Source organism: Sarcophilus harrisii, chromosome 3, assembly GCF_902635505.1.
Source record: "Sarcophilus harrisii chromosome 3, mSarHar1.11, whole genome shotgun sequence".
Taxonomy (NCBI): Eukaryota; Metazoa; Chordata; class Mammalia; order Dasyuromorphia; family Dasyuridae; genus Sarcophilus; species Sarcophilus harrisii.
In genome coordinates this window covers 477891345-477918877 of record NC_045428.1, presented here as the reverse complement: position 1 = coordinate 477918877, position 27533 = coordinate 477891345, and the positions used below count along the sequence as shown (strand labels likewise).

Here is a 27533-nt window from a genome sequence, read left to right as displayed (position 1 = left end):
TGAGAGTCCTAACATAATAGCTCCTAAATAGATATGCACACTACTTTGGGCTGATTCAGTTCACCAGTTCTGTTTTGGCTCCTTCTGGTTTTGGATGGATGATAGTTTTGCCTGCCTATCTCGCTTTCTGTCCTTAACAAAGGAGCCATGAGTTTGAGTTCAGATAATTAAGTCCCACAGCTTTGTTTTGCTCCCTTTGAGTGACTTGTCTATCCTCATTTAATCTGCCTGTGATCCTCATTCATTTTCCTTCTTTTCCATTTCAAAGGACTGAAACTTGGCAGTTCCAGCACATGAAACATTGAGTTGCAACAAAAATGAAACATTTTCTTGAATTTAGGGCAAGCTATTTGTAAAATGCTATGCCTAAGAGCTAATTCTAATGTGGTTTATGTCTAATCAAACTACAGCAATTAAAACATTCAATTATGTCGTTATTTTGATTCACATTTCACTAGATCATTCCTCAGAGCTAGATCTAAAAAAACCTGATTCTCATTCAGGAAATCATTTAGAAACTTTGTAAAGATACCAAAGGTTTTCATTTTGACCCAGACAAGTTAATCTTTCTTCTGTAGGCAATTTTGAGGGACTGATAGGTTGAATTCCTTTTCTTTGAATTAAAGTAAGAATTTGTTGTTAAAAAAAAACCACTTCCTATTTTTGTGCATGTGTGTATGTGATATTTTCACATTCCATTTGAGTATCATAGCCCTTGTGTTAGCACACTGCTAAAATGAAAAATCCAAGTTCACTTTGCTCTTAGATGCCATCCAGATAATGTGTGTCTACCCTCCTTACCTACTTCACTCTTAAGTTCTCCAAAGTCATTTTCTCCTTATAAACATACTGTTCAAAAGTTTGACAAGGGGAAGTTTTATCAAAAGAAAATAAAATTGAGGGGGCACCATCTGGTGCAGTGGATAGTGGATGCTGGCCCTGAAGTCAGGAGGACCTGAGTTCAAATCTAGCCTCAGACACTTCCTTGCTGGTCACTTAACCTTAATTGCCTCAGGAGAGAGAGAGAGAGAGAGAGAGAGAGAGAGAGAGAGAGAGAGAGAGAGAGAGAGAGAAAAGAAAAATGAACCCACTAAAGTTTTTGGGAAATGACTACAAACTGTAATGAAAAACCTTCCACATACACTTTCAGTCCCTACTATTAAGAGCAATCAAATCTTCCAGGATAGCACAGATTCCAGTGGGTATCATCTGGCATGGCTCCTGGGCATGGCTCCTGCTGCAGTGCTCTACAATCTCCCTTTGATGATATTGCAGTTCTCATCAGTGCTAGTTAGGTATTGTTCTTCAGGTCTTATTTATTAAGTATCATCTTTATAATAAGACTTCTTATTAACATTCTTTTTGATCACATTATTGTCATTTATCAATGAATCTCCCTTACAGCAAGAAAATTCCCACTACAATGATGTGCGATTAATTAAAATAAATCAACTAGTTGTCCTTGTCTGACAATGTATACCTCATTCCCAGGTATGGTCCACCACCTTTCTGCTAAAAATTGGGAGGTACACACTGTTAACTATATTAAACACAGTTCTAGAGTTTTTCTTTTTCTTCCTCTTTTAAGGTCTAGAGTTTTTCAATGTTGTTTTCTCTTATATTATGGTGTTATGAGACATGTCTGTTACCAAGGTAAGTTATGTGTGTTTAGATGTGACATAAGGGGTATTAATAGAGCTCTAGAGGCTCTTCTTTTCTTCTTCAAGGGAGACTTTGATTCCTGCCTCAGGGGGAGGGAAGGAACAGGAGATGGGGGGCCATCCATCAAGCACTTTGTGTTTTCCTCAAAAAGTAGGTACCATCCTAGAATAAGATTTCTCTGACCCACTGAAATATTGTTAGTGTAGGGTAAATAAGTTTTTGGCCAAATCTATCCTCCTAACCACTATCTCCTAATGAGGAAGGAATGTGCCAAGCCATATCAAAAGCCATATTCCTTACTATCAAATGTTAATTGTGCAAAGATCAACCCACATTTACACAGAATGAATAGCAAATATAACTATTTACCCAAAGCACACAGAAATTGGACAAGTTATATGGATTAGAATATACAGACAATTCACAGAATGAATGAGCCTCACAAAATCCAGTTTGGGTAACAAGAATCCTTGAATATGTCCAAGACAGTCTCTATAATGTCTTCAACACCAGGTTCAAGTACAAAAACTATAAACCTCATTGTCCTTTTTCTCTTAAAGAGGTGAATTTGCTCCATCTCAATGGTACTCCACTTATTTACATAGAGACAAAGCATCCTAAAAAATCACTCAAATTATCTCATAAATCCCAAAAATTCTCTCTATGGTAACTGGGAAAGAATATTTTCATCACTCTAAACTTTTTCTTTAATCACCTAAGATAGAAGTAAAAATTCATAGTGATTGTTTATCTCTTTATCTCCAATCTCTCCTTCTCTCCCACCCCAGCCCAAACCCTCCTTTACAGAGTTTTCAGATGAACATTTCTAAGACACAGTTTAAACCATTTCATCCAACTGTTCAAGAAGTTTCCATGGTTCCCTATTGGTTCTAAGATAAAATATAGACTTCTGTTTTCATTTAATGTCCCACATAATTTGGCTTCAACCAATATTTCTAGACTGATTTTATATTACTCCCACACATTATATATTCAAGCCAAACTGTCATTTTACTATTCCCTATCTCGATTTTCCATTTTCTGTTTCTATGACTTCGCACCTGTGCACAAGCTGTCTTGGATGCCTAGAATATTCTACTTCATCTCTTAGAAGATGTAACTTTCTGTAGGGCTCAAGTGTCACTCACCTTCTACAAGAGGGTTTTCCCTGACTCTCCCAATCTCTGCCCAAATTAATTTAATTAAATTAATCCAAGGAGTATTTATGGTGCATTTGCTATGTGACAAACACAATTTCTTGCACTGGGCTTTACTTCACTTTACTTTACACTTTACTTAAAGCAGCTTGCAGCAATATGTTGGAAGAAAAACACAACAGGGATGTCTTAAATAAAAATATACAAATTTCCAAGGGAAGGACATTTACACTTCCTATATGAAGGAGTACTTGACTTAAGTTTTAAATAAAATTAGGGATTCTGCAATATGAGGGTAAGTAAGAATAGTTTCCAGAGGAAGAGAATTAATCTACTTTAAAGGCACAGAGAATAAAGATATGAGATATTGGGCTACCTGTCTGATCAGTCTCAATTATATGGAAAAAAATGGAAATAATTTAGCCTAGCCTGGGTACATGCAAAGGTCAGAACTAATATAATGAGACCCCAAACTTTCCCTCTCACTATTCCTAAGTTGAGCCTAAAACTGTGTCCCATCCGGCTTTTTAGCTCCACAACTCATTTGCCCAATTGTTGTTGTTGTTGCTTTTTCAAAGCTTGATTTATTCATTCTATGATTCTTACTTCTACCAATCAATGTCTATATCATAACAGATCATACTCTTTATTGCAACTCTTTTTGACTGATCAGACCTTCAAGCCAAGGTTTGAGAGAATAGCTCAGACAAACTGAAAACACATTATTATTTGGATTATGAATTTTAAATCTACTAAAGCTTCTGATTAAGGCCTTTATTTTTAATGATAATACTACTACTAACTGCCATTGTTGTTCTTTGTTTGTTCTTTATTTTCAAAGAGCACCATTGATATCAAAGGATGATGTCTTGATCTGTACATGAAAAGGATTAAAGTGCGTCGGAATTGTGTAAAGTCATTGACTTCATTCTCTCCTCCAGAGATACTTAAATACATTGTCAGGACAACAGTCAAGATGACTGGCGATGGCTTGGGATGCAGTGGACGGCTTGGCAGCTTCAATGTCTGGCTAAGCCCTAGGGTCTCCACAGCCCCTGTTCCGGCTGCCTTCATGGTCACAGGAACAGCTCCTTCTCATCCACCCATTCCAGCTGGGAAGTCTTCACACGCTTGGGCTAGACATCCCTCTAACTCTCTGAGGCGTTTGAAACCTGTAAGTTTCTCCCAACATGGCTTAACTTTCCCCCTGAGATAGTTTTACCTGAGTGTGACAAGTAATAAAATAACCCCTTCAAACTCTAATTTATCATCCATATTACAAGAAGGGGGAAGAGAGGAGACAAAGTGGGGGATTTCTAGCTAGAGTCAGGTATAACAGGGACTTTTATGTATAACAGGAACTTCAGTGTTCTGAGATCATTAGGGTAGCTGTGAAGGTCTCAAAAGAATCCTGAAACATCGATGAAATGGACTCTATGGGAGGCACTCATTGAATTAGTGCTCAATAGGTGCTGTACAACTGTTCTTAAGAATCAAAGAAATGATCATGATGATGCTGGGTTACAGTTTAACACTACTCAGGACTATCAGGATGATCTCCTTATCATGGAAGATAAAAAAGATAGCTTTATTGTGTTAGGACATTCTAAGGAGATTGGACATATTAATATGAAGGAGAGATACCAATGGTTCACCTGCTGGAAATGCTTCATTGCAGATGACACTGACCACTAGAGCAGATAACCACAAGTGAATGTGATCTGTTCTGGAGGTACCAATGCATACATAATATAATATAACATAACAACATAAAATTGGAAACAAGTAAGTAGCTCTAGGTAATGATTTCAAGCACTTAAGAATATTTATTAAATTGTAAGCTCTTTAAGAGTAGGAAATTGTCTTTTGCCTCCTTTTCCATCTCCAGTAATTATCAAAGTGCCTGGCAATAGTAGGTACTTAATAAATATTATTGATTTATTACTCTCACCTCATCCTCATGAAAGATGAAACAAATTCCATCATTTAAGAAGAGGAACAGGATAGATATCTTCTCCATTTCCCACCTGGTTACACTCATTTTGGACTTCTTTGGCTTCTCCATCATGTCTTCACCAGGTACCTCCTTATCCCATTCATTTTTCAGCTTTCATTTGAGAACTGTCTTCTTCTAAATTGTAAGTTGGTAATTACTTACATTGTAAGATTGTAAGTTCTTTGAGGACAAGCACTGTATTTCTCTTTTGTACTTGTATACTTTCAAACATTTAGCACAGTACCTGGCACATAGTAGGTACTTAATAAATGTTTATTGACTATACAGCAAGATACTGAATATCAATTCAGGGCATTCATAGGAAGTAACATCATCTTTAAACCTAGACTAGATGAAATAAGAGTGGAACATGAGAAATTACTCAGATCTGAAGAGGTAAAAGCAACTCCCCAAATTCTAAATAATAATGATATAGATAACAAAAAAAAATCATGCTGATGTTGTCGTTGTTCAGTTATGTCCCACTCTCCACAATCCTATTATTAAGTTTTCTTGGCAAAGATATTGGAGTGGTTCATCATATTCTTCTCTAGCCCATTTTATAAATGAGGAAACTGAGGGTTACAGAGTTACATAATCTTCCCAAGCTCATATAGCTAGTAAATGTCTGAGTAAATGTCAGATCTATTATCCTGATTCCAAGTCTAGCACTTTATCCACTGCACATCCAGCTGCCATATTATGCTGATAACTTCTGTTCAATATGGCTACCTGAATAGGAGTCAGACTGTTTTGCTCCTACTGAACTATAACAACAAAATCCTTAAGTTTTCACTAGACTGAATAATAGTCAAGAAATCCAGTGAGAAACTACTCTGACATCTTCTATTCTAGAATTGTACAAAAAGTCAGCTAGAAATCCATGAACAAGGGGAAAGATGGGGATCAGTCTAAGTTTGTTTGTCTAGGAGCACCAAAGACAAGAAGCTCTCCTAGAAATGCCTGAGGATGGCTAGAAATCTCCAGGGTCAGACTCTGAGAAGTGTAGAGAGTAGCATGGTCAGTGACCAATAAGTTTCCATAGCAATCAAGTCAAGACTGCCTAGGATCTTTATGAGGACCTGCTCTGAATTCCCCAACATTCTATCCTAAGATATCAAAAAAGGCCCTGATGATCCAGCACCTTCAATTTCAAAGATCTATAGGGACCTGAACTAAGGAGGTTGAATCCAAAAGTGTAGCCAGGGACAAGACTTGATTCTGACTCAAAGGCCCAGTTCAGAAATCATAGGTAGAGAAATGAATAAATCAAAGAAAACCTTGATCACTATCAAAAATGATTTAAAATTAAATTCACAATAGATGGTGTAGCAGGCCTGGAGTCAGGAAGACTCATTCAAATCCAGCCTCAGATATTTACTATCTTTGTGAGCCTGGGCAAGTCATTTAACCTTGTTTGCTTCAGTTCTTCATCTGTAAAATGAGTTGAAGAAGAAATAGCAAACCACTCCAATATTTTTTGCCAAGAAAACCCCAAATGGTATCACAAAGGGTCAGACACAAGTAAAAAAAAAACTGCAAACAAAACAAAAATTTCTTAACCCAGAGAAAAAAATGGGAATTTCTAAAAGATTGCATGAATACCTTGAGACATATATGAAACAAGAAATAAAAAAATTAAAGCGCTTAATAAAATTAGGAGAAAAAATAAAAAAGAAAATGGTTAACTTTCCCAAAGAAATGAAATATATGAAAACCAGAATAGATCAAACAGAAATCAATGACTACATGTTAGAAAAATAAGTATTTGAACAAGACAGGGGATAATATGAGACAGGAAATAGAAAAAAGTAAAACAAATCTCTTGATGCTGAAAGAAATTAATGGTGGTGGGCACAGGCTTTTGAACAAGTAGGAGGGGACTTTAGCAATAATGATGTCTAAAAAATGAGGGCTATTGTCATGTTTTTCAAAAATTGACAAAAGAAAACAGGGATTCAGAAGGAATTCTACTAAACAGTAAACAGAATAGCTTTGAAAGTAATGTGTGGAATTTATTATACATACTTCTTTCAAATAACATGAGAGCTAGATGGCACAGTGTATAAAGCACCCACCCTTGAGTCAGCAGGACTTGAATTCTAAGTCAACCTCAAACCTTTAATGCTTATTAGCTGTGTGACCACAGGTAAGTCACTTAAACCCAGTTGTCTCTCAAAAAATTATCCATCCATCAACAAATAAGTGGTGTAAAACATTGCTTCATAGTTTTATGTAGAATCTTCTTTATGTTCTATACTTATAGAAATGCTCTTTTTGATCATTTTATAAAACTTTTTTGAGTTTTATGATTTGAACCATTTGCTATAACTAACTACATGACCAATTATATTCTTCCACAGTATTCAATAAAATACATAGTATATGTATATATCATGTAAGCATACTCACACATAGGCAGCTAGATGGCTCAGTGGATAGAGTATTGAGTTTGGAATCAGGAAGCACTGAGTTCAAATCCAGTCTCAAACACTTCATTAGCTGTATGATCCTAGGCAAGTCACTTAACCCTCAGCTTCCCATGTGTAAAATGATCTGGAGAAAGAAATGGCTAATCACTCTAGGATCTTGGCCAAGAAAACCCCATATGGAATCATGAAGAGTTGGAAATGACTGAACAACAACACAAACATAAGTAAATAAACACATGTGTATGTGTGTATGTATGCATGTATAGAAAACCTTTTGGGATCTGTATACAACAGTGTTCTCTACATCCATTGCCACAATAAGATCATAAAAAGAAAGCTGGCACCTTCAGGGGAATACTCTAATAACAGGTATCAAACACTGATATGGAAGAGGTGTCTTCAGAACAGTACTGAAGAAACACAAAAAGATTTTAGAAGACTGAATTAACATCAAGAAAACACTCATTATTAAATTAATTAAGAAGACTAAAAATAACATTCAGAATATGAGAAAACAAAAGTTTAACAGAAATTCCAGACACCCTTAATCAAAAATTGACAGTGAAAACCAAAAGGTTGAAGCAACACAAAGACAAAATAAATAATTCAGCATCACTCAATAACTTTGCTTATGATATTAAAAATAAATCAAAAAGAAGAATTCCTAAAAATATATAAGATGCAAAGTTTTCACATCTGGTATGATACACATACACAAACATACAAATGTATATATAAAGAAATGACATATCCGCTGACGATCAAGAGTGATGTGTAAAAAAATTGTTCCAGAGGATATAAAGAACAACTCATTATTGATTTGATAAATATTGAATAAGCTACCTGAAAGTATTATAACATTTATAATACCTTTATTGATTACTGCAGAGCTTTTAATTCTGTTATGTACTCATGACTTATTCATGTATTGCTAATATAAAATAGAATGAAATGTAGTGAGGATGTTACACACTTAATGTCTACAAGGAAAGTCATTCTTTGCTAAAGAGACACCACCAGAACAATAATAGCAAACAATTTAAAATTTAAAAAATGATATTTTCAGAGAACCAGTTAAAACTTATTATGATTCTATCTAACCCTAAGCTAAGCAGAGCGTACAAGTACTTTAGTATGACTTCTGAGTTAAAAAGGAAATTGCACAAAAACCTTGTACAAATTACTTGATATAAATGAATGATATCAAATTATTGGCTTGTGCTGAAAAATACATTAAACAGCTTCTTCATCTCACTGTCCTTTGAAATTGATAAGCAAAATTCTAAATGTATGCTAAGGAAAACCAGAAATTGAAGTGTTCAATTTTGAATCCTGAAGTCAAATAGAACCAACAGTTATAGGCAGTACTTAGAAATGCCTTGGTCTTCTCGAGACAAGGCAATTCAAGTATAAAATTAGCAAAGAGAAAGGTACGACTGTGTATGTCAAAATATTGGCATCTTAATGTCTTTGTAATGGTAGCCTAACGAATACTTTTAGAAATGTAATATGGATAATAATATATTTTGAAGTATTCCCCAAATCACAACCCGTGTAATAATAATGAAACCCAGGACCTGCTGTTACAGAAAGAGTAAAACTTCCTTAAGTAAAAAGGGGAAGACTTATTGATGTTTTCAGATTTTAAGATACATTGGGTAATTATTTAAAGATCATTTTCTCATTGTCAACATAGTATTTAAAGAAATATTTCTGGTTATCAAAAGACATCACTTATACAGTCAGAGAACAATGTAAAGTCTGATTTAGGAATATCCACTGGACTTTTGTCAAATATAAATAATATTGGTTTCCCTCTAGGTAATACATTGAAACAGTTAATATCCAAGAGTTGAATAAAAAGGTCTTCCATGAGTGGCATGTTCATGAATTCAGCTAACAAACACTAAGTTGACAATGAGAAAATTATTAGGAATAGCCAATATTTTGGGGAGATCCACGGTTTTCCCCTTCTTCCCAAGTCAAGATTTTAAAAATTCAGTCTTTTGAAGAGCATTGCTGATAATGAGGCTAGACTAGGACTCCACCCTACTGAGACAGCTATTGTGTTCTACTCAGGCCTGGGTGGGGCACACATTTTTTGGATAGTCCAAGGCTTAAAGTGGTCTGATATAGAGATAATTTCTTTGTCCAAGGTGACAAGATGTCACTCTCAGCACACTTCAATATATTATTGCTCATCTTCCACTGATAGCTGTTTGAGGGATTAACTCTTGTTCAAAGGCAAAAAAAACCAAAAGTAGCCATGAAGTGTCTTTTTGATATACAAGAGGATACAAAGCTATTTTGTCAATCTCTTGTTGGCCATGATCAAAAAAACTGATTATAATTTATCCAAAACTTTGTCTATCAAGATTATTCTGATCGCCATAATATAAAAGCATCGAACTATGGCTTAGTTATGTGGATTTGTTTATAAAAACAGATAAGTTTACTATACTCTGTCATTGCTAACAGAAATTATAGAAAGGCTACCCTTAAGGAATTTGGACTTATTGATTAATGCAAATTTTACCAGGAAATGGTAGAAATTGTATCATCTACTATTGCAAGTTACAAAAATGTACTTTCTGAATACCTAGAAATACACAACAATTTGGCCAGAATTATATATAGCAAACTCACCATCCTTCACATGCTAATAGTGCTTCTAATATGGAAAAGGTTCCCCAAATACAGAGATTAGCAAAAGGAATCAAAACTCTGGGAGAACAGAATGAAGTATACATTGTTTTTTGCCATTCGATTTACTACTGAATACTGTTAGTTAACCTACACAAGATGAATTTACAGCCCAAAACTTGTATTCAATAATTAAGAAACAAAACTCCAATTATTAAAAAGCAATCTATCCACCTATAGAACAGTATATTAACAGTTAAACCTTAAATATAAAAGAATAATAGGACAGTGACTTATTCCAACACTGTTTCTCTCTGAACTTCACTTAATATAAAATGAAGAGAATAGTAAGAATGATAATAAGAGGCAGTGTGGTCTGTGTGGATGGAGAGATGTCCTTAGAACCAGGACCACTTAGGTGCAAGACTAGCCTCTAACATATCCTGACAACATAATCTTCCATAAATCATTACCTCTCAGTACTCAAGGTAACCCTGTGTCACAGAAAAGTAGTGTTCTGAATTGGCAGAATAAATTTCTTCATCACAGAGCTAATAGCTTAAGCTGATGAAATCCCAGAATGTACCAAAAGTCTTGGTGCAGTTCTAAGCTTTAATAGCTTAAAATATAATAAAATAAGCTTCTTAAGATTTATTTTAAGCTTGTATAACTTAAAATTATACTGATTGCTATGTATACACAGCATATTGAGCTATATGAAGCCCTTTGCACACATTATTTAATATGATCTTCATAACAACCTCATGATATAAGTGCTATATGATAATATTCTTTGTACCTTACAAGTGATAAAACTGAGGCTCAGATAGGTACACAGGTCATCTAAACAGTGACAATTACCAGCAGGGATCTAGCCAGGTCCAAGTATCAGGTGACAATGATTGTTCCTTTCTGTTACTTCTCTCAAAATGATTACAAGTTTCCTTCACCTACTCATCTCTCTTGAATCACCTGGTGATGTAAAGATCAATTCCATCAATCTGTAGTTTTGAACCAACTATCCTCAATTCATTTAACTGCTTCAAGAACCACTTCAAGTAATTTGATTTTTTTTATCTTCTCCCCCTGGCACCCTGAAAATCCAGACAAATAGGATTCTAATTCCTGTTAATGGGCATTAGAGTTCGTCAAATTTTAAATGAAAATGCACATAAGACTGTAAAGAAAAGCAATACACAGGTAATATATTTAGGTCTTTGAGGGTGAAAGCTTCATGTCAAAACAATGCTCTGTGTATTATAGTCAGCGATGGAAAATGTCTGAGCCTCTGAATCTCAGGCACGGCAGCTATGAAGAAGGAATATCACAGCAGTAAAGAAGTTGCTGGAAGTAAAGCTATGTGGCTCCAGCAGAAATAAAAATAAAAAAAAAAACTTTAGTCCCAGAGGAGACAGCTACTGGAGCAGCATTGGAAACATGGAAGTTCCTGTATCCAGACTCTACTTGAATCTCCTCAACAAGGAGGACCTTTTGGACAATGAATGCTTCTGGATGGCTGTCCTACACTTGATCCAGATAGAGAGAGAGAGAGATGAGACAGCCTGAATGCATGATTGGACCTGAGACCTCTTCAGCTGCACTGGTGGAGATCTTGTTTGTCATGACCAAATTCTATTTTTCCATGGAAGATTGTGGGTTTTGGTATGAACCAAAGAATAATTTCTAAAAACTCCTCTGTTCCATATAAACCCAGAACGTTGGGTTCTAGGACACTGGTTTTTATAAAGATACAGCTCATACCTTCAGAGATTTAATAATCTTTAGAAATCCCCCCATTATCTTCACTTTACCCTTTTCTCTTCTACGCTGTTGGAAATCTCTAAATCAATTATTATATTCTTTCTTGCTTAGTGTCTTCTCACTCTCACATTTAAGCCAGAAGACAGGTTATCCTTCAAAGAACATTATAACTAGAAAAGATTTAGGAGACCATCTATTCAGCTCTTCATTGTATGTAAGAGCAAACTGATACCCAGAGAGATTTAGTGATTTGTCCAAAGTCCCCCAACAAGTCACTGAGAGAGCTGGGACCTGAACCCAAGTCCTCTGACCTACATCAAGTGTTGCTGTTCTGCCAGGAATTATGTTACTTCTTAACCTCTTTGTCTCTCCTTTTTCATATGAAAAAATGAAGACAGAGGTATTTTACTCCCTGTTTCATTAGGCTATTGTAAAAATGCCTTGAAAAATGACAAAGGAGGATATAAAAAAAATAAATTGTTACTAATATTACTGATCTGGCTGCCAATAGTCATCTCTGCCTAATGATACTACCACAATCTAACTGCCTCTCCTGTGTCCATATGTCTATAATAATGTATGTGACCTTTTCCATATGTTCCTAGGTTGCTACACACTAGTTTATTTTCTTTGCCTCTTTGTCTCTTCAATTTAATTCAGTCAACATTTATTAAGTCCTTACTTATGTGCAGGGCACCATTGCTAAGCATGGGAGATAAACGGCAAAAATGAAACTATCCCTGTCCTCAAAGAACTTATATTCTACTAGGGACGTAGAGCATACAATATATGTAGATAAATAAATACATAACATATACAAAGTAATTTCATGAAATATACAATACTAATAACTAAAGGGACCAGCAGATATCTCTTGGAAATGGCACCCAAATTGAATCTTAAAAAAAAAAAATTCGACATTTCAAAACACAAAAAACAAAATTCAATTCTGCTTCGCTCACAGAGCACAGCACCTTCTCTGATGAAGGTACGCCATGCTGGGTAGTCCTGCGCCAGTCTCCCATGTTGCAAATCAATTCTAAAGTTTGTGGTTGTTGTTTTGTGTGAGACAGTTGGGGTTAAGTGGCTTGCTTGCCCAGGATCAAATAGCTAGGAAGTAGTATGTGAGGCTGGATTTGAACTCCTGACTTCAGGACCAGTGCTCTATCCATTGTGCCATCTAGCTGTCCCATTTTTAACATTATTAAGAGAGACCTGGAAAGTGACATCACATTTTTTTCTGACCACCACATGAGCACTTGCCCTGTGTGAGCTCTCCATAAAATAGTGTTTTTGGCAAGCGTACATTTGGCATTTGGACAATGTGCCCATCCCAGTGCAGTTTAGTTTGAGAAAGAACCTCAGTATCTGGTATCTTAACCTGCCAGGTGATTTTCAGAATCTTCCTCAGATTATTCAAATGGAAGCAATTCTGTTTCTTGGTGTGGCGCGGATATTCTGTCCAATAATGGACAATGAGATTAGCACAAAGGCTCTGTAGATCTTCAGTTGGAATCAATCCAATATCTCTTCTTTCCCACACTTTCCTTTGGAGCTAGCCCCGGCAATGCTGATGTCAACTTCATCATCCATGGGGACATCCCTGGAAAATACCTTGCCAAGGTAAGCGAATTTACCCACCAGCATTCAGAACTCCATTTGGTGTAACAGATGGCTTTGCACATGGATGCTGTGGCGCTGGCTGATGAGGATGTGCACAAGCAGCAGAGAATCAATCCCTACTTTGTTGCATCTCAGCTTCAGAGGCTGCAAACAAAAACCATGCATCATTACTCCTTGCACTTTAGTTTGGGCTTGTAGCCTTTTCAAGTGCAAGAGTTTACATCAGTGATGACATGGGGAATCAGAGTGATCATGTAGTATAATGGAAGGAGCACTGGCTTTTGAGTTAAATGACTTGAATGTGAATCCTGCCTCTGTCACTTACTAGCCATTTGACTTTAGAGAAATCATTCTTTGGGCTGTGGTTTCCTCATCTGTAAAACAGGATGAGAAGCTATACTTGCTGGATCTAAATCTATGATCTTTTAAATGGTTGATTCATAGAAAAAGGAGGAAGTGGGCAGACTTTCTTCTGTGACCAGCTCATTATCATCAGAACAGGAGAAAATTAAATTCAAGAAATACATATGAAACTGAGTTAGGTTTCCGGACAAAGAATAAATTAAATGTGAGAGGGGACTACTAAGAATAGATGAACAGGTTCTCTCTGTATTGCAAATATGGAAAAGACTTGGATGAAGTAGGGTAGAAAGATGAACTCTGATAGCATGCTTGACAATTTTTACACAACTTCTTTGTAAATTTATTTTTCTTTGGTCTTTCCTCTTCTTTGCCCTTGAAAAGCAAACTTTCTGTACATAAATAATAGCGCTTTATCATTCCTTCTACATTAGCCATTTCTTAAATGATTATAATCCAACTCTTGAAGCATCATGAGTTCTTAAAGCTGCAGACATAATTATAATTTTTGGCCATCAGTGCTATGCTTTAGGGTGTTATCTCCTGTATCATTCTATGTTCTTCATCTCAACGTAAACTATAATATACAGAGATGTTATGGGAACTTCCTAACATTACTTAGAAAGGCCAACTTTATGACATTATGAGAAATTGCTAGAGAAATATAGAGGGAAAATTTTACTGTTTTTTTTCTTAGTTTTCTCTTCTAAGATACATTACAATAGTTCTTTTACTTTATAATCTTATTACTTCCATGAAATTCTCTCACATTATTTCCCTTCTGTTTGCAAATGTCTCTTAATTGCTCTTTGTGACTCATCTCTTCCTTCTAGAATCCAACTTCCACACTGCTACAAAAATTTTATTTCTCAACTACAGATTTAACCATATCAGTCTTCTATTCAAAAGTTTCTAATGATTTTCTTTTGTGTCTAGAATACAAAACTCCCATTTTGGTTATTTAAAGCTCTTAAGGGATTTTGTTGCCACTTACCTTAATCAGATTTTGGATTATTCCTCTTCATTCACTTTCCATTTCTGTCAATCTGGTCAATATTCTACTTCTGTGCCTTTTTTGGTGTTCTCCACTCTCCCACCCCCATGTCTGATATGGTCCCCTTTCAAGTGTAATTATACCCATAGAATCACCTTCAGTGCCCATGCCCAGCAATAACTTCCATAACTTGTTTTTTTGCTCTAGGGGAAAATTTTTCTAGTTATGTTGTAAATCTATGCCTTCCCTTTTTAAAAAAAAAAAAAAGTGTAAGTGAGCCTTTTAGACTCAGGGCATAAATCTGATTATTTAGAGTGGGAGGTCCAGAAAATCCATTTCTTCTCAATACCAAAGGCATTGTTGTGTTAAATAAATGATATTGCCTCTAGTATAATAAGACTTTAGACTATTTGGACTATTTCAATAGCCTTCTAATTGGTTTTGCTACTTGAGATCTTTTCAGTCTCCAATCCTTTCTCCAGACAGCTGTCCAATTTATTTTTAAAGCACAAGTCAGACCACTCGCTCAACCCATTCAATCTGTTCCCATTTGGTCTCTAGGATAAAATACAAATGGCAGTTGAAGTCCTTCACAACCTTGCTGCAACAACATACTTTCTTAGGCATTTTACACATTACTCCCCTTCATTTAGGGTAGCTAGGGGGCAATAGGGAGAGAGCACTGGAGAGTCAGGAAGAATCTTCCATTTAAATCTGGCATTGGACATATAAGTAGCTGTGTAACTCTGTTTGCCTCAATTTTCTCATCTGTAAAATGAGCTGGGGGAGGTAACAGCAAACCATTTCAATATCTTTCCCAAGAAAACCCCAAGAGTTGGCCATGACTGAAACAAATGGACAACAACCCTTCTTCACTCTATCTTTTAAGGAAATATGCTTATTTACTATATTCTCTAAATGATGGCATATCTCCTCATGTCTGAACCTTTGTATAGTATGTCCAAAAGATCTGCAAAGCATTCATTCAAAAAAGCATATTAAGTGCCTATTATATGCCAAGCACTAGAAATGCAAAAAGAGGCAAAAGATAGTGTCCATCCTCAAGATGGGACACATATGCAAACAAATATATGCAAAGAAAGGTTATGTACAGGATAAATAGGAAATAATTAAGAAAGGGAAGTCAACTGGAATTAACCTTTTAGCACTGTCAGCTTCCTTTAAAGTTCAGATTAGTTTCTAGCTCCTATCAGAAGAGTTTCTCCATCCCCTCAATTGCTAATGCCTCCTCCAAAAAATCTTGTGTTTACAGGTATATGCCTCCATCAATAGAACTTTTTCCAAATAGTTTCATTTATGTTTTTGTACCCCAAATACTTAGCACAGCATTTGACATATAGCAGTAGATACCTAATGTTTGTCCACTCATGGAACTAAAAGTGACCTTAATGATTATGTAGTAGTTCAAACCCCTCACGTTTATGGTTGAGTAAGGACCAAAGAATAAAAGTTCAGAATCACAGTAGCTGAGCTGGTATTTAAATTCTAGACCTAGTCCACAATTACTCTATACTGTAGTTGCGCAGATATCTGAACAACCTAATAATTAATTCAGGTAAACAAGTTGTCAAGCCAGTGAAAGATGGGGTTGTATGGCCTCCATTCATTTACTTTGGGCTGGTTCCTGGCAGCTTTTGACACAAGGCTAGAAGGGATGATTCCAGAATGTGGAGATAATCTGCTTTGAATTCTTTTTCAGTCTCAGGATATTTTATTCTCTCAATTCATTTCTAAGCAACCAAAGCCAAGACCACTGTAGCATCCCTTTTATCTTCACCCCCTGCCTTTGTCTCATTCCTCTTCACAATATATCTTCCAAGCTGAATGTTCTCCCTCACTCTAGCTCATTTATTCTCTTATGTTTACCAGAGTCTTCCAAGGAAGTATATGGTTGTCAGGGAGGATTAGAGAGCCAGAATCTCCTGGGAGAAGGGAAACTGGTAGCTGCACCAGTAGTCATCCAGCATCCTGAACCTCTATCTTCAAGGGCACTAAAGAAACAAAACAGTGATCATGCTCTCTGAAGGCCTTTAGTTTTAAGTTTAATTCAGATCCACAATTATTGAGTCTATGAAAAAAAGTGACTGACTTGCCATCAAGTTGTTACTGAGTCAAAAGGGAAGGGAAAGAAAAGAGGAAAAGAAACGGAGGGGTGGGGAAAGGAAATGATGTGAAAGAGAAGGAAGGGAAGAATAAAGAGAAGAGGAGGAAAGAAGAGGGGGAAAAAAGAGAAAGAAGAGAGGAAAGAAAAGAGAAAAAAGAAGAAAAGAGAAGGAAAAGGGGCTATAATATAGTAAACAAGTAGCAGAGAATTAAAAGGAATCAAAATCCCAGTTGGAAGGAAAAGTATTAACTCCTATACACTGAGAACCTTCCTCAGGAATAATAATACAATTCTGAAATTTCCAGAATGACAGTTCAGCCAATGTGGTAGAGTAGGAAGGAAGAAGCAGTAACCTCTAGCTCTCCCTCTCTTTTCCTCTACAGCTACTCTACAAAAACCCAGAAAATGCTTAACATAAGTCTTATACTCTAAGGAAAAATCATGAGTCATTGTTTCAAACCAGTTTTTCAAACCAGTGAAGACAAAGAAGTCTTCAAATGGTAGGGATTGGTTCTAGCCAGAAAGGTTCTAGGTGGAACCTTCCAGCCTAGGGACCAAACACAGGCCTGTGCATGTGCACTACAGCAAGAGGTACTAGACTCTCCTTAAGAGCGGAACCCCAACAGAGAGAAGGGATACTGTGTAGACAAGAGCAGTAGCTATTAACTATAGCTCTGTTGTTTAAACTACAGATAGGCTAAAAATCTAGTGTAGAACCTTTTTGGGGTTTTTTATTTTTATTTTTTTTAAACATCAGTTTCTTTTCTTTCTTTTTTTTTTTTTTTTTGCTGAGGCAATTGGGGTTAAGTGACTTGCCCAAGTCACCCAGCCAGGAAGTGTTAAGTGTCTGAGACCAAATTTGAACTCATTGAACTCCTGACTTCAGGGCCAGCACTCTATCTCCTGCGCCATCTAGCTGCCCCAACATCAGTTTCTTTATAAGCTTTTTCTTAGGATGAATTTCCTCCATCATTTATTTGCTATTTTTGTCCTGTTGATTTGTTATATTTTTAAAAAAATATTCTTAGGTGACAGAAGGGATTTAGATTCCAACATATCTCTTGGCTAGCTTGCTGGAAGTATATACATTATTTGATTTGATTCTAGCAACCACCAATTGAAGTTTATAGACAATCTAATATTTCCATTTTACAGATGATAAAATGGAAGATCAGTTAGGCTATATATTTAAGATGACTCAGCTAATAATTAAGACAGAACTTGAACTACTCCTTTGACTAAGATCAGAATACTTTATATAATTGTAACTATAGTATTGTTTTACCTTGAAATAGACAATTCTCTAGCTTTTGATACATTGGTGATTATGTTGATTTTAATCATGATTTATTTAAGCATTGTTTGCATTTCTCTTTTCTTGATTTAAGAATCTCTCTGCTTGCCTCTAATTATTTTCTTCATCATTTCCTCCCATTTCCCTCCCACACTATTCCTTTATCTTCTTGTTTCAAATATGCTTCATTTGTTAAAAATGTTTATCAATCAAGGAGAACTGAATTCTTTCATAAGGTAAAATTGGTTGAAAGGGGACATCTGGAAATAGCTCTGCAACCATACTGAACTCTCCATTGGTTCAACTGTTCTTTGTCAGCTATAGCATTCTGTAGCATTCTGAAAAGTCATGCTTGAAGTCTCTCTTGGTTCTGCCGATAGCTAGAGAGATTTCAGACCATATGTTACCTGATGAAATATACTAAGGCAGCTCCTCCTCTGATTCATTTACCTCTAAATTCTAATGCTAATGGTCATGAATGATCAATTCTAGCTTAATATAGAGATATTTCCAGCTAAGTGTTTATTGTAAGAGTATTTATATATTGAATTTCAAAATTTTGAAAAATAAATTAAAAATCTCATTTTTATTAAGCTATAATATAATTTTTTGAAGAATATATATAGCAATGAATTTAAAATTCTTTTCTTTTTTTAAAAACTATTTTCAGTCCCATAAAAGAAAATATGAAACATTTAACAAATAGGAACATCTAATAGTAACTATACCACTGTTTTCAATCCTTTTCATTTTAACATTAACTGCATTGTTACTTTTGCACAAGGTACAGCGTGCTGTGGCTTCCTATGAAAAGCCCATTAGATAAAAAATACTGTTAGTTATGTACTAATATTTAAAATTAACATTCCCAAAGTAGACAAGTCATATTTTTAAAAGCTTAAATATTTAATGTTGATCATTGCTAAGATGGTATTTATTACAATTTCATGCTATTGATTTTTTAAAAATAAAGCCGCTCCACACTGAATCCACTGGTCTTGATTGCCCCCACATGGTACATCGATATTTGTCACCACACGATCCCTCTCTGAACTGGAATAGACCGGCAAGGAGATGCACTCATCAGAAGAATATGGCCCATATGCATCCTGTAAGAAAACATTCATTTTATTGATAAAATATATCAATTTTAGGTTTACCATTCTGAAATAAAACCTTAACCATGATAGGAACAAATAACCCTCAACTCATAGATTTTCATTTGCTATTCAGCTATAAAGAAATATGAATGAGCTACAAGGGGACTTAAGTCTCTTAATACACAGAATGAGTCAGAACTCACACAGTTCACATAGAAAGAGTTTTTCTCTTTTTGGACAATTGGTTAAAGAAGACTTGCCATCAAAACAATTTAAAAAGGAATAAATACCTCCAAATATACTCAGCTATGATATGATGATTTCTGCAATAGAAACTGACAGCACATATTCTCCCATGGAAAATAAACCTGGGGGAATCTACTAATTAGTATATGGCAGTTGCACATCTATATTGTATATATCTCTAAGTCTTGTTATAGCATATTCAATAATAATCTTGAGATATTATGGTTCAAATTAATCACTAAATTACCAAAACACTATTATGGACATTTTATGTAAAAAATCATTTTTAGTGTAAATTATTATAAACATTTCATTTAAGAAATAATTTAACAATAAAATAAATTAGTCATTAGGTAACTTTTAGCATCACCATTGCTCACCCACCATTTGCCTGCAATAAGTGATAAAGATCTAGATTGGGCCTGGGATTTCATTGATATATAGTAATATTTAAGAGGATTTTCTAAATTGCAGAAAGTAATCCTAATGGTTGCATTTTAATACACTGTGGTCAAAATGTATTTCAGGAAAAGCAAGCCTTTTTTACTATGTTGAAACTGAATGAAAAAAGTGGCTGGCAGCTGAATATCGGTAAGGCTGGGCTTTCCACAAATCTGTGGGTATTCCACAGAGTGGAATGTGCTGCTCTGGGATTTAAAAGGCTTAAGAGGTTTTTGAACAAAGGTTTAACAATCTCTTCTTGGGAATTAGAAATTTCACTTTTATCTTTACTTGGATTCTTTCACTCAGTCATTCAAGAACCATATATATTATATTATTATGTTATATATCTCCCAGAAGATACAAGGAAGTGTGAACTTCATTAAGGAGGAAATAGTCACTGAGGATTTTTTGGGCAGAACAGTAACAAACTAACTTTGACACATAGTGAGTGGTATACTAAAAGAATAAGAAGAGTCAAAGAAATTTGACTTTAAGGAAGGGACTGCTGTAATAATTCACAAAGGTGATACTAAGGGTTGATACCTTAACCAGTAGATTAAAAATCTCATTTTTAACCAGTAGAAATAGAGTAGGTATGGATGGGAGAGAGAACTATTTGGCATTTGGAAATTGTCTATGAGACTTGAGTTTGGACTTTGTTGTCACAGGTTTGGGTTTGTAGGGCTAAAGCCTAAAAACCTCTATTTTCAAAAACCTTTGCTTGAAGAAGGTATCTCTTTTAACTTATGCCCATCTCTCTAATCTCAGACAACTTGCTGGAAAAAGTCACCACTCAGTCACTGTCTCACTCTGCAGCCTCTCACAATCATACTTAAAACCCTATCATTCTAATTGCTTTCCAACAACTTGGGTCCCAATAACCCCCCACTCCCAAAGTTACAAAATCTCAATGTAAGAACCTTTCTCCCTATCTTTTTTCCTATGTTACTTGATCTCCCTGCAGCCTTTGACACAGTTAACCACATATGGAAGGCAAAGATGATAATTCTGGTTAAAATTCTAGGCATGAGGGCATCCAATGAAAACACGCTGAGTTGGGAAAATAGAGTATATTGTGGAGGGAATGGTAAAGAAAGCAGTATCACTGGATCAGAAAGTATTAGAGGATAGGAATAAGATGGAAGAAAACAGAAAAGGTAAAAGGGAGACTAATTATGGAGACAAAAAGAAGCTGAAATTTTATGTAGATCACAGAACAGTTAGCTGTGAGATGAATTTCTATTCATTTACATTTTTGTTATGAGAAATGCAAAATAATAATCAAGCATAGCCATTAAGTCTTTATTTTATATTGACAGCACAAAATTCACAGCACTACATACAAAAAATCCTAGGTAAAAATTTCATAATTAACCACTAATCTTTTAATTATTGTCAATCAGTACTTTACTGCTTATTCTTTACTCATTTGTTCTAAAGAGAAAAACCTTCATGCCTTCTTTTGGAGTTAAAAGGCTTTTATAGATCTACCCAATGGTGTTTTAATTTAATCAAACTGCAGGCTCTACCTAATCTATTTTTGTTATCATAGATAAAAGTCTTATCTACGATTGCTTTTTTGACTAATCCTAAGAAAATGTTTTAAATAGTCTTTTCTCCTGGGTCAGTTCATGGCTTTCATTCTCTTCCCTATTTAGAAACAAAAAGAAAGCTACAACTGTTTACATATGTCAAGATCCATTTTTAACTTAACACTTTTCCTTCATCTAAGCTGCTCCTGCCCTGACCCCTATCTAAAACATGAGATTTGCTGAACATTCATTCTCCCAAACATTTCTGATATTGTCCACATTTGCTTCCAGTTTTTTTTTTCTTTTAAAGAATACAATCAATTTTAAATTAGACTTTCAATCCCCTAAATGTCGAATATTAGAATTTATTATTCTTAATTATCATCTAATATCTGAAGAAACTGGAAGCAGCACTCTGCTTAACTACTAATCATGGAAACTTTTATTTTCTGTACATTATTTAAGTGAACAAATTATGTTTATACAGAACTTGATGTTCTATAAGATACTTTATATTTTTTTCACTTTACTTAATGTTTTCATTAATTTTGATTATGGCATAACATTCCCTACATTAATTGGCAAATCTTAATATATGTCATAAAAGGTACTGTGATATATTGTTATATTAAAATAGTTGGAAAAATCTAACACTTAATGAAGAACTGTTAACAAATATAGTTAGGTGGCCCAGTAGATAGGGCATGGAGCTTAAGAATCAGGAAAACTTGAATTCTAATCCTGCCTTATTTATTATATATAACCCAATGCCTCAGTTTCCTCATCTATAAAATGAGGATAATAGTAGCACTTATCTCAGAGGGTTTTTGTGGGGAATCAAATAAAGTAAGACATAGGTAAAGTGTGCTGTAAATTTTCAAATGTTAGCTATAATTAAGGGAATAATTAGAAAACAATCCTTAATGTTGCACTTCAACTTAAAGTGGTTAATTTAAACATATCCTACATCTATGTAACAGTTGACAGTGGTAGAAATCACACTAGACTCAGTCAAATCCTGGCTTTATGATTTAGAACCACAAGATTATAGATTTAGAGTTGAAAGTAGATTTAGAGATCTAACTCTTTTCATTTTATAGATGAGAAACAGAGATCAGACAGGTTAAGTGGATTATCTAAAGTCATTTAGGTAGTAAATAAATAACCTACATAAATATGAGGAAGCTCCTTAATCTCTGTGAGGCTCAGGTCTCTCTTATGTAAAATGGACTTAAAATGTAAAATTATGTAATAATTCCATTATTCTATGATACTACAGTATGGCATTAATGAGGTCAAAAAATTAACAAATATTTATTAAGCTCTTGTTAAAAGAAAGGAATTATGTTAAGTTCTGGGGATTCAATAGACAAAATGAAATGGTTTTTGCACAGAGGTCCTCAAGCTTTTTAAATAGGGGCCCAGTTCACTGTCCCTCAACTGTTGGAGGGCCGGATTGTAGTAAAAACAAAAACTTTGTTTTGTGGGCCTTTAAATAAAGAAACTTCATAGCCCTGGGTGAGGGGGATAAACATCCTCAGCTGCCGCATCTGGGCCGTGGCTGTAGTTTGAGGACCCCTACAAGAAATCTAAAAGTGAATAGAGGAAGGACAAACACATCCATGTATGCATGAACACATAGACATGTGTATACACACATATATCAGGTGTGCATCTCTCTATGCACATGCATGTAACACACATGTATACACGTGCACAGCCTTTGAAAGGAAGAAGAGGAGCGAAGTGGGCCCCCCACCTGAAAAGAATGTCTATCTACTTTCACCTTCATGATTCTCTGCTCCCCCAGCCTGTTCTCCAGCCTCCTCTGGGACCGTGAGTGGTGCCTTCCACTCAATGAACATGTTCACATTTGGACCTAACCTACACATCCCAGTGATTCTGAAGCCCTAGAGGTCATCATCCAAATGCTATCATCCCATCATCTACACCAATTCCTTATTCCCATCCCTCTCAACCCTCTCAGCCCTCCCATTGAGTCCTCTGAATTGGCTGTTCTGTAGGCAACAAACTTTGTTTCATCCTAAATCTTTCCTCTCCCACTCCTTCCAGCTTCTACCTATCTCTGAAGCCTTGCTCTCAGGGCTTCTGGCCATTCTAGCCCTCAGGAAAGGGCTAGAATGGGGGCGATAATAAATATTGAAATGGAAGAAGTTAGTGGATGCAGGGGTTCTTTTGTAAATAGTTTTACTGCATCAGCGAATGGTTGTAGGAGGCCATAGGGACCTACAATGTTTGGTCCTTTTCGGAATTGTATGTAGCCTAACACTTTGAGTTCAATAAGTGTCAGGAAGGCTATTGCTAGGAGGATGGGGATAATATAGTGTAGAAGATTTATTGTGAACATTTATTAAGAAGAGGGTTTGAACCTCTGGGAGTAAAGGCTTAAACTTTATGCAATTACCAACTCTGCTATCTTAACAGCCCTGTTCTTGGGGAGAGGTATAAATTGATTTAGTATATTTAGATTGATTCATATGTTGGTTCTAGGGTTTATTGGGGACGTTGGCCCTATTTCTCTTGCCCTTTCATACTGGGAGAAATGAATTTACAGATAGAAACCGACCTGAATTTCTCCGGTCTGAACTCAGATCACATAGGACTTTAATCGTTGAACAAATGAACCTTTAATAGCAGTTGCAACATTTGGGTGTCCTGATCCAATATCAAGGTCGTAAACCCTAATTTTCGATATGGGCTCTCAAATAGGATTGTGCTGTTATCCCTGGGGTAACTTGTTCCGTTGATCAAGAGATGGGTCAATTACTGGTATTGTTACACGTCTCCTGGCTAGCTTTTCTAGTGGTGGCTGCATCTTCCTTCATTCCCCTCAGCTGACTGTTCGAGGTAGAGGAGTTAGAACTCAGTAACCTTTCTTCCCCTGAGGTCTATACTAGACATATCTGTTAGAATCTTTACAGACTGATAAGCCATTAGAGTTGATAGAAACAATAATTATCTAATTTGGCATGGTTCAATATGATTGATTTGATCTTAGAAAGAGATATTTTGGGCCAGAACTTGAAACAAGGTACTAAGTATAACTGATAGAAATGATGCTTGTGTTCATACCCTTAGAGAGCTCATAAGTATGTAAGTACTCAATGGAGTTCACATGTTTGGGAGATTTCAGGGCTTAGTATGGCTTAGTATGAGATATCCGAATTCACACCTCCCTTAGGGTCAGAGAGCACTCTGGGAGATAACCCAGAATCCCTCTCTCTCCAGAAGGAGGAGTTAACCTTTGGGAGATCATATATATACAAGAAGCTCTTAGAGCTTGAGAGAGTTTCTTGGGAACATTGGGGTTGGAGAGGAGCACCCTGGGAGGAAGCCCACAAGCCATATCTTTGATGCAAGAGAGATTCCACTGGATCTTCTACCTTGGTGCTGACTGGAGTTGAAAGGACAAACCTTTGGATTTGGAGCATTCGGGCGGAGCTCTTGGAACCAAGTGGAGAGATAGGCCTCTGAGCTAACCCGGCTATATAGAAGGACACAATAAAAGATCTGAACTTTTATCACCTGGCTGTGTTTTAGAAAAGAAACAACAACACATATCTACCACCCAATCAAAATTCTGGCCTCTATTATCTACAGACCTCCAGCTGAGAACCTTCTCTCACAAGTTACAGGAAAAAAAGCTATTTACCATGAATTCCCTCTTCTTTCCCTTCCTTATCTTATGTAACTCAAATGCCTTCCACCATTATCTCTTCCACCCCTATTTCACACTAGATCTTATTCCTTAGGAAATCTAACTCCCCCTTCTATACAAGAAATCTCATTCCATCTGTCTCCTCTATTATTACAGATACCCCTCTTATTATCCCAATCTCCCTTTTATCCTAATCTTCTCATTTATCTTTATTATCTATCAATTTATCTATCCTGGCTCATTTTTTACTACATAAAACTCAATTGTTCTGTCCATTCCCAGTATCATTATATTTTTTTCTACCATTTGTGGTTCAACTGCTTGAAAGAGCCTTTTACAATATTTGTCTCCACTTTCTCTCTTTCTAATTTCTTCTTAATCATTTAATAATCTGGCTTTTGGTATCATTAACCTACTGAAACTACTCTAATATTACTAATGAACACAATGACCAAATCCAGTAATCTTTTCTAAATCATTATTCTCCTTGACTTCTCTGTAGCTCTTGACACTATTGATTATCCTCCTTTCTGATACTCTATTCTCTCTAATTTTTCAAGACACATCTTTCTCCTAATTCTCCTCCTACTTATTAGACCACTCTTCTGTCTTCTTTGCTCAATCCCTATTCAGATCACTCTTTAACTGTGCCTCACATGGCTCATAATTTGTCGTCTCCATTACTTTACTTGGTAATCTCATTAGCTTTCATGAATCAATTATCTTCTCTACACCGATGATTCTCAAATCTGCCAATCTTGCCCGAAATTCTCTGCTGATTTTTAATCTTCAATTGTCTCTCACATATTTTAAGCTGTTTATTGAGTAGACTATCTTAAATTCAACATGTCTAAAACCAAACTCATTAGCTTTCCCCTTCCTCCTCTTGTTATTCTAAAGAGCATCCCTAGCCTTCCAGTCCATCAGGCTCATCACTCAGGAATCATCCTACACTCCTCACTCTTTTTCTCTCTCATCCCCCATATCTAATCTTTTGGCACACAGCAGAACCAGAGAAAATGTTTATTGACTAACATATAAAATTTAAGTCTGTATTTATGAAAATAAAGGTATATTTACACATGAATGTATTTATGTATATGTACATGCATGATATATATGTTTATAATATATACATATGTCATAAACATATATATACATATTAAAAATAAATGAGTTATGAAATATGTAAGGAGGGAGAGCCCTAGAATTTGGTAAATCAGCTAATGTTCATGTAGAATGTAATATATGAAATGTATCTTGAAGGAAAATGAGGAATTCTATGATATGTCCATAAAGAAGAAGAATAACAAAATTGGACAGAAAATGTAGGTAGGGATCAAATTATAAAAGGCATTAAAAATCAAGTGAAAAGTGGGTTCAGTGGATAGAGCACCAGCTCTGAAGTCAGGAGGACCTGGGTTCAAATCTGGCCTCAAACACTTACTAATTTTTAGCTGTGTGATCCTGGGCAAGTCATTTAAGCCCAAATGCCTCAACACCAATAACAAAAAAAAAAAAAAAAAAAAAAACCTAAATAGAGGACTTTATATTTTATCATAGAGGCCTTGAACAATAGGGTGAGTGACAATTAAATTTACACCTAAAACAAACTATTTTTTTTCTGGCTAGGTGAAGGATGGAATGGAATGGAAAGAGAGAGAAATGAGACAGAGACACAAACTGAAAGGCAGTTAGAATTTGAGGCAAGAGATAGGGAGGTCTGTGCTAGGGAAGTGGCTGTGTGAGCAATGAGAAGGCATCAGATGAAAAAAGATGTTATGAGTGCAAAAAAATAGGATTTGGTAACTGAAGAATATGTAGAATTAGGGAGAGTGAGGAATCAAGGATGACATCAAGATTACAAACCTGAGAGACTAGAATAATCATGGTGCTCTCAACAGAAATAGAAAAACTCAACTGAAAGGAAAAAACTGTTTAAACAGGTATTTTAAAAGTTTGAATCAAGCTTACAAAAATAGGAAAGAAAAAGTGGATACTTTTCATAAGCTACCACTATAAGAAAAAATAACTCGAAACAATAATCCTACTGAAGGTAATTCAGTAGTGATATGTTCTTGAGAGTTAATATATATTATAGTGAGGAACAAAAATACTCTTAAAGTCTTGATATCTAGGAAATAGTGATCATTTATCTTATCATTAAAAATGAATTTTGTACCTCAAAAGACAGAATATAGTTGATAGGGACCAGAATCCAAGATAAGTGGAAAGCTAGTAATAATGTACTTAGTGTATAGCTTGTGGGCAGTGGTATAGGAGATACAGAGCTGGGTCTGGATTCAGGAAGATCTGAGTTAAAATCTGACCTCAAAAACTTATTAGCTGTATGGCACTGATCAAGTCACTTAACCTATGTCTGCTTTAGTTTCCTCACTTTAAAAAAAAAAAGTAAATAATTGCACCTACCTCCTAGGACTGTTGAGAGCATCAAAAGAGATAAAAATTATAAAATGCTTGGCAA

General features: G+C 35.6%; 1 protein-coding gene across 2 annotated transcripts in view; it reads right to left on the bottom strand.

Annotated features, from left to right (window-relative positions):
• Positions 1-18932: 18932 nt before the first annotated feature.
• The window catches only part of DYNC2H1 (dynein cytoplasmic 2 heavy chain 1), a 355585-nt gene continuing 346984 nt past the window's right edge, over positions 18933-27533 (bottom strand). For both annotated transcript variants that reach the window (XM_031961078.1, XM_031961079.1), the window contains one exon: positions 18933-19156. In XM_031961078.1, coding sequence (XP_031816938.1) covers positions 18998-19156 — 159 coding nt within the window. In that variant the 3' untranslated portion in view covers positions 18933-18997. The remainder of the gene's footprint in view (positions 19157-27533) is intronic.